General features: G+C 41.7%; 1 protein-coding gene across 1 annotated transcript; it reads left to right on the top strand.

The window, feature by feature from the left end:
• The first annotated feature begins 719 nt into the window (after window positions 1-719).
• Window positions 720-7,871, top strand: LOC112262613 (phospholipid phosphatase 1). Its single transcript, XM_024438256.2, has 7 exons — window positions 720-867; window positions 952-1,115; window positions 5,574-5,725; window positions 5,890-6,173; window positions 6,342-6,399; window positions 6,519-6,695; window positions 6,898-7,871. The coding sequence occupies exons 1-7, from the start codon at window positions 839-841 to the stop codon at window positions 7,018-7,020; spliced, it is 987 nt and encodes a 328-aa protein (XP_024294024.1). The 5' UTR covers window positions 720-838; the 3' UTR covers window positions 7,021-7,871.
• Window positions 7,872-8,478: the final 607 nt, after the last annotated feature.

Below are 8,478 nucleotides of genomic sequence, written 5' to 3'. Positions count from 1 at the left end.
CTACCCTTAGATTTGGCAGTGATGTAGTGTCCCCATGAGTGACAGAACACTGAGCCAATCCCGTCGCAACTAGAGAACATTACCCAATCACGGCGCAACCAGAGAACATTACCAACACCTACTCTCCATATTTTCCGCTGGCTGGCCCAACACCACAGAAAGCACTGAGCTAGGCTGAAACACCTGCATTTTGGAGTTGACTTACTCAAGAAAGCAAAAAAGAGACCAGGTTTGTATGCAGCTTTATTAACTTTTTATTTTATTTTTTTACATTGTTTGCAGACTGATATGTGACACATATTAACGTCAATATAGCATGCAAAACAGGGGAAAAAGGTGGGGCCCTGAATGATGGGTTGCCACTGTCACATTCCAATGCTAAAAGTGGGGGGGACAAAAATGCAATTATAGAATGTGGGGGGACATGTCCCCCCGTCCCCAGTGAAACTTGCGCCCCTGTAAAAATGTATGGAAAAAATGTACACTTCTGTTATCATCATCCTTCTATTAAGATTTGGTCAACATAATCAGAGTAAATTAATTGATCATGTTTGGTGCTGTTCCATTGAACTCTTTTCCCACCCTCTAGCCGTGGAGTTTCCAATAATAGCAAGAGTGACGTTACCTCAACTTTCCATAGCAAAGGGGAGGGGATTGGAGCCAGTCAAGCATTGGGCGACGGCTGTCGTATTTCACTAGCAAGCACACGATAGGCTCTTCACCTGAGTCCACTGCCCTATCATTACCACAACTGGAGGCCTGCCTGTGTTATTTCCGGAGCATCATACGAGACGGGCCAGAAGATTACGAGCGTCTTTCGCTGAATAATCCGTTTATTATGAAGTTGGGCTGTGACAATTTTAAAGGGTAAGGGATTGACAACGTAAAGGTTTTAGGAGTAGTTTATTAACGAGACTGTATACTGTTCCCCTGGGTTAACACAATTGCCAGGCATGTTCGACAGATAAACTGTCTCTCATCTCGCCGGAAGAAAGCCGACAGCAGCCGAACGCTCACGAGTTTACGGATTTGTCAGACAGAAGTCCCGAGACGCAACATGTTTGAAACCGGCAGAATCCCACTCGTCCTTCTCGACGTTACCTGCCTTATTCTCGGTATGTAGCCTACGTACTATACAGTTGTTGTTGGCAGTGTCATGGCCTATAGTTCCCTTTTCTGTGAGAAGTTATTCTGCACTAGACAACTGCAGCCTAAACACCAGTCCCATTGAGGTATCTCTTTATTACAACTTTATTGCAAATATGCTTTGCTAAGTCTGAATGAATGAGTGTCCTATTTCGCTGCTGATTCATTCTATTGCTCATCCACTAGAGATAGGCTACACTGCTGTGGTCAGTACCACAGTTATAATAGCATACAAGACAACACACAGTAAGACTGTGCAATATAATAACCAGGAGTTTTTCTTTACCATGTCTTGACCAGGAAATAACTTTGTGTATATGTATATGAGTGATTCTCAAATTAGGGTACATTTCTGTGACCCTCGACTGCAAAGATGGAGTCTTCAGGGGTGGACTTAGTGATTTGGAGGCCTCAGGCCTACCTTTCATCGAGGATACTCATGTGTATCCTATCACGGAGGGGTTTTGAAATCTTCCACACCCCCTTTGAATCAGTACATACTTCTTATGACAGTTTGTGTGCATCACATGATATGATTGCAAACGTGACTTTCATTGAAATGAAGCTGCAGCAATGAGAAAAGAAAAGGAAGAAGATTACATTTTAACAGAAAAATGACCCACAATGTCTTCAGAATGTATTCAGGCCCCTTAATGACCTACAGTGGCTTCAGAATGTATTCAGGCCCCTTAATGACCTACGGTGGCTTCAGAATGTATTCAGGCCCCTTAATGACCTACGGTGGCTTCAGAATGTATTCAGGCCCCTTAATGACCTACGGTGGCTTCAGAATGTATTCAGGCCCCTTAATGACCTACGGTGGCTTCAGAATGTATTCAGGCCCCTTAATGACCTACGGTGGCTTCAGAATGTATTCAGGCCCCTTAATGACCTACGGTGGCTTCAGAATGTATTCAGGAATGTATTCAGAATGTATTCAGGCCCCTTAATGACCTACGGTGGCTTCAGAATGCTTCAGGAATGTATTCAGGTATTCCCCTTAATGACCTACGGTGGCTTCAGAATGTATTCAGCCCCTTAATGACCCGGTGGCTTAATGACCTGACAGTGGCTTCAGTATTCAAATGTATTCAGAAAGTATTCAGACCCCTTAATGACCTACGGTGGCTTCAGAATGTATTCAGATCACTTGACTTTTTCCACATTTTGTTGTGTTACAACCTGAATTAAAAATGTATTAAATTGAGATGTTGTGCCACTGGCCTACACACAATACCCCATAATGTCAAAGTGGAATTATGTTTTTACAAATTAATTAAAAATGAAAACCAGAAATGTCTTGAGTCAATAACTATTCAACCATTTGTTATGGCACGCCTAAATAAGTTCATGAGTAAAAATATGCTTAACAAGTAACATAATAAGTTGCATGGACTCACTCTGTGTGCAATAATAGTGTTTAACATGATTTTTGAATGACTACCTCATCTGTGTACCCTACATACAATTATCTGTTAGGTCCTACAGTCGAGCAGTGAATTTCAAACAAAGATCCAACCAAAAAGACCAGGGAGGTTTCCATCGGCTTACAAAGAAAGGCACCGATTGGTAGATGGGTACAAAAAAAGGAGACATTGAATATCCCTTGGAGCAAGGTGAAGTTATGAATTACATTTTGGATTGTGTCAATACACCCAGTCACTACAAATATACAGGCATCCTTCCTAACTCAGTTGCCAGAGAGGAAGGAAACCACTCAGGGATTTCACCATGAGGCCAATAGTGACTTTAAAACAGTTACAGTTTAATGGCTGTGAACAACATTGTAGTTAATCCACTTTACTAACCTAATTGCCAGAGTGAAAAGAAGGAATCCTGTACAAAATAAAAATATTCCAAAACATGCATCCTGTTTGCAACAAGGCACTAAAAGTAAAACTGCTAAAAATGTGGCAAAGAAATTTACTTTATGTTCTGAATACAAAGTGTTATGTTTGGGGCAAATCCAACACAACACATCGTTGAGTACCACTCTTCATATTTTCAAGCATGGTGGTGGCTACATTACGTTATGGGTATGCTTGTCATCGGCATGGACAAGTGAGGTTTTTTTAATGATAAAAAGAAAAGGAATACAGCTAAGCACAGGCAAAATCCTAGAGGAAAACCTGGTTCGGTCTGCTTTCCAACAGACACTGGGAGAGAAATTCACCTTTCAGCAGGACAATAACCTAAAACACAAGGCCAAATATACAATGAAGTTGCTTATCAAGACGACATTGAATGTTCCTGAGTGGCATAGTTACAGCTTTGACTTAGCTTGACATCTATGGCAAGACTTGAGAATGTCTGTCTAGCAATGATCAACAACTAACTTGACAGAGCTTGAAGAATTTAAAAAATAACAATGTGCAAATATTGTACAGTCAAGGTGTACTTATGTAATCAAGATATATTAGTGTTTTATTTTTCATGTTTTTTTCTTCCACTTTGACATGACAGAGTATTTTGTGTAGTTCATTGACAAAAAAAATGACAATTAAATCCAGCATAGCAACTGTGGGCTTCAAGCAGAAAATATGTTTTTTAAATGTTTTATTATGTCCATCTCACGAAGCCCCTGATGTGTGGCCTGAGGCCATTGCCTCTTCCGCCTAATGGTAAGTCCGCAACTGGTATTGATCTAAACTCTGTTTGGATCTGGGTCTTGATACTCTGGGTAAGGGTCTTGGTCGCATGTAATGCTTTTCGACAAGACCATTGTTTTTGTAGTCTCTGAACTCATGTGGTCAACACTGAGTACAATGTCTTGACAAGACTAAGTAGTTGTTAAACAGCACAAAAGTGCCAGGGAACCTTGCTTTTTAAAATATGGAAGCAGGAGGGAGAACATTTCTTATTTTTAGGATGTTTTAAGATAGTTGGCCATCTCTGCTCAATGACATAAACAAACTTGTTTCTCTCATAATATAGTAGTGTCATGCTGTCATTCGTTACACAAATCCTGCAACATCTTTAGTTACACAGAAACAAATAGCAAAAACACAAAACAACTCAAACCTCTGAAAACCTGTGTTTTGGTGTTTACCCTTTTGCCAAATCTCTATATTTCACATCTTGGTCCTTAAAATGAAGCTAAAAGGATGGTAAGTCTGTGCCTACGAGTGACTTGGTTAGTGGCTAGTGTAGCACTTTTAAAACCCTTTGAGCAATGTTCTATACTGGAGTTGTTCTGGATTATTTTTCACCCTTTGTGATCAATTAGATGCAGTCAGAATGTTTTACAAAGGATGGCATATGGTGTCCATACTCCCCAACATAACAGGACAAGCTCTAATCAAAGACCTGTGACTGCTAGTTATCTCATTTTGGCTGGAATCTGCCAACGGAGTTGGCTAGAGGGTGGAACAGATAGCTAATTGAAGCACTCCTATTCACGTACACTCTAATGCTTAGAACAATTGCTGGTTGTGTAACCTGCGTGATACAAACAGCAAATTAAGTATCTGTGAAGTTTGGAAGTGGGAATAGAAGGATATTTTAAGAAACAGCAAACCTACTTTGAACTTACAACAAACTCTGTTAAACATAGAAGCTGATGAAATGCGCTGTGCGGTGGAAACAGTGTGCCGTACTAGTCTATGTCTCCTTCTGCAGTGTGCAAATGAATGATACAAGAGAGAGGGCTTACCTTGAGAGACAGAAAGAGATATCAGGACATGGAATTCTACTGCTACTCTTTTGAACTTATTTTTCAGCATTTGCTTTCATTGTCTGCATTCCCCACTCCTGGGCCACAGCAGCACCCCCACTGACTCTTCTATATCTTTCTGTTAGTGTTGTTGAGAATGCCAGGCTTCTGACATTGATTACCAATGGGTAATATCCCATTAGTGTCACATTGGATAGTTAGGCCTAGATTTCCATATTTCTCTTGGTAAAGGCCTAATGTTGTGGACAGTGAATAAGAGGAGCGAGATAGAAATCAGATGAGAGCAGAGCAGTGTGAGAAAGTGCTCCCAACTGTTAGAGGTCAGTTAGACTGTGTGCCTGAGTGAGTCTGACTGACATCATTAGAAGCATTTAGACATCCATGCCAGCATCTCCATGACAACTCTGTCAAATCAATTAGTTGATGTGCTGTCCACTCACATCCTGGACTCTATTAGTTATTTAGGAGACTCTACCTCCTCCATTATATTGACTTTTACCTTCATTTGTTAACTTGGCCATGGCTGGGCTATTTGGTAAGGTGAGCGGGAGGGAGAGAAATGGACTAACCAAATCAAGTGAAAACATGAACAAGCACGTCTTATTTGGTTATTGTTTTGTGTCAGGTTTTGCCTAGCAAGTTAATTTCTCTTGTGACTTTTGATAAAAAAACATTTGGTCAAAAGCTTGTTGTACAGAATTACAAAAGATCGTTTGAACAAGGAGATTATTGCTGATTATCTTTCTCTCTCCAGTTGGGCTTCCCTTTGCGATCCTCACCCCTCAGCACAATCCCTTCAAAAGGGGTTTCTTCTGTAATGATGAGTCCATCAGATACCCCCTGAAAGAGGACACCATATCCTATCAGTTACTGGGGGGAGTCATGATCCCTTTCACACTGATTGTGGTAAGTCATTACCTCTGCCCTGTTATCATATATTCTCCTCAAAATGTCATCAACATATCAGGCATGTGTGTTTTAAAGGTTTGTGGTAAAACTGCAATTATATGAGACAAAATGTTAACATATTCAATTGACCTCAGTTAAAGATTACTTTCTTGCTGTTACAGGTAGTCAGTGGTGAGTGCCTTGGCGTCTATATGACTCGTGTCAAAACCAAATCGTCCTTGGGGACTAACTATGTGGCGCGCATTTATAAAGCAGTGGCCAGCTTCCTATTCGGGGCTGCTGCTAGCCAATCACTGACGGATATTGCCAAGTACTCGATTGGTCGACTGCGGCCGCACTTCCTGGCTGTGTGTAAGCCTGTGTGGGACCATATCAACTGCAGGGCCGGAGGCTACATGGAGAACTTCACCTGTACCGGGGACAAGGATATGGTAGATGAGGCCAGGTACAGTAAGGGCTCCGAGGGTTATATCTCAAAACCTGGGATACAGCCCAAGAGAAGGCATTGCTACAAAATCTAAATGGAAAAACTTTTAACTGGGAAATGCAAGCTCAAAAGGTGTTTGCCAGGCTGTAGCTTCCCCTAATCTCTTTTGTCTTTTTGTTTTTACAGACTTTCCTTCTTTTCTGGTCACTCATCTTTTTCTATGTACTGTATGCTGTTCCTTGCAGTAAGTATAGTAGATCATTGTTACACACAGTACATACAGGGAGGCTACAACAGTTCCTTCAGCCCTGAGCAATAGCTCCCTTTCATGATGTTGATGGTGTCCTTCTTTTCCTCTTGTAGCTGTATGTCCAGGCCAGACTGCAGACAGAGTGGGCCAGGCTCCTCAGACCCACCATACAGTTCTTCCTGATTGCAATGTCCGTCTACGTGGGACTGACGCGCATCTCTGACTACAAACACCACTGGAGTGACGTACTTACTGGCCTCCTGCAGGGGGCGATAGCCGCAATACTCACGGTGGGTAGCTAGCTGTAGGCTATGGTTTAATACAGCAATGAACATGCTATCACCAAGGGCACTAGCATAATTAGCAAACAAACCTTTTATTCTCATTCCCTTAGAGACAACATCGCACACATTCATGGTTGTATCATGGTCGTTTTCTCAGTTTTTGTCTCCATTGTATAAACAAATCATGTTCTCTGCTCTACCAACACAGGTGTTCTATGCGTCCGACTTCTTCAAGAGGCCTGTTGATCCAGTAGAGATACAAGAGGAGACATCCGAAACCAGTCTCCAGGACAACCCAGATAATGAGAACCACTATGGAAGCACAAACTGAAGCTTTGGCCACAACATGACTTACTGTAGCAGACAACGCATGGAGGACTAGTAGCATGCTAAGCTAGCTACCACTACCTGCCATCCGCTACGGAGGACTATGGTTATTTATTTCAATGCATTGCAGTTCATTGGCATTGGCTGTTGTGGTGGTCACTTTGCCAGAGCCCTGAAGACAGCTGCTAGCCCTCTCAGTGCCAATGATCTTGCCTAGGCTGTCTCCTTAAGGTTGGGTGTGTAGAGCTAATGATCTGTGGATTGGGTTTCTGGTCTTTGCATTAGGCTGCGAGGTCTGAGTTTGTTGGAGCTGTAGTGTTTGCATTGGTTTGAAGCTTTTGTTTGAAATGAATGGAATCCCAGTTGTTACAGTGAGCAGAGTGTCCATGTGTGCAGCAGTGGAGCCTGCTGAGGGGAGAAAGGCTCATTATAATGGCTGGAATGGTTTTCATGTGTTTGATACCATTCCATCTATTACGCTCCATTCCAGCCATTATAATGAGCCATCCTCCCCTCAGCAGGCTCCACTGGTGTGCAGCCAGGCCAATAACAAATCTTACATCTGTGAACCCTTACTGTCCCAAAGGTTAAATGAAAGCCAGGAGACTTATTGAAATTTGAAATGATGTACTATGTACTGTATATATTTTTTAATACTGCCTTAATCAGATTGTTGCTTCTACTTGCTCAAAGCTCCCTGCAAACTCCTAACAAATGTGTCCAATAGTAGAAATCATGATGGCAACTACACAAATTCACTTTTTTTTAATTTTTTTTACAGTTTGTTGTATCTTTTTTGAAGTACTGTTGTAAAACCTGTATCTGTGATCTGAGATAAAGAAAGATGGCATTCCATTTGGCTTCTTTGGTACGAGGAAACTGTAGAAATATGCATTGTTTTTGTGAGATCATCAGAGACAAAAACTAGCCATACAGAAAGGCCAAACCCATACCTGTCAAATAGCCTGGGTAGGCTGCTTTTTGTTATTTCTTCAACCTTTAATTAACCAGGATGTCCCATTGACATAAAGGGTCTCTTTTTGAAATGAGAGTTAAGTGGGGCCTCTGGGCCGCAGAGGCTCAGGAGGGAAGGCAGGGTGAGTTCTGAACACAAGGAACATATTCCCAATGACTGCTCAAAAGCCACAATACAGACTATAGGCGTAGGCTACTCACCGCAAGTCTGGAAATATTTGTGTTCTGTCTCTGTTGTTCATCCCATTTCCCAATGTGGGTGTGTCCTCACCTGTCAGCCACACACATATAAACTATGGGCATGCAAATGAGAACGAAATCATATTCAAATCAAACACATTCTTATGTAAATTGCACCATAATTCACCGTAGTCCTTTAACTAACATCTGCTGTCGGTGCTGTCCGGTAAAAATGTGTTTTACGTAAATTACCGTGCAAGCAGTGAGGTACTACCATTTTACTGTCTGTATAAGCTATAGGCTTTCA

The sequence above is a fragment of the Oncorhynchus tshawytscha genome, linkage group LG12, assembly GCF_018296145.1.
Source record: "Oncorhynchus tshawytscha isolate Ot180627B linkage group LG12, Otsh_v2.0, whole genome shotgun sequence".
Taxonomy (NCBI): domain Eukaryota; kingdom Metazoa; phylum Chordata; class Actinopteri; order Salmoniformes; family Salmonidae; genus Oncorhynchus; species Oncorhynchus tshawytscha.
This window is presented reverse-complemented; position numbering and strand designations above follow the sequence as displayed.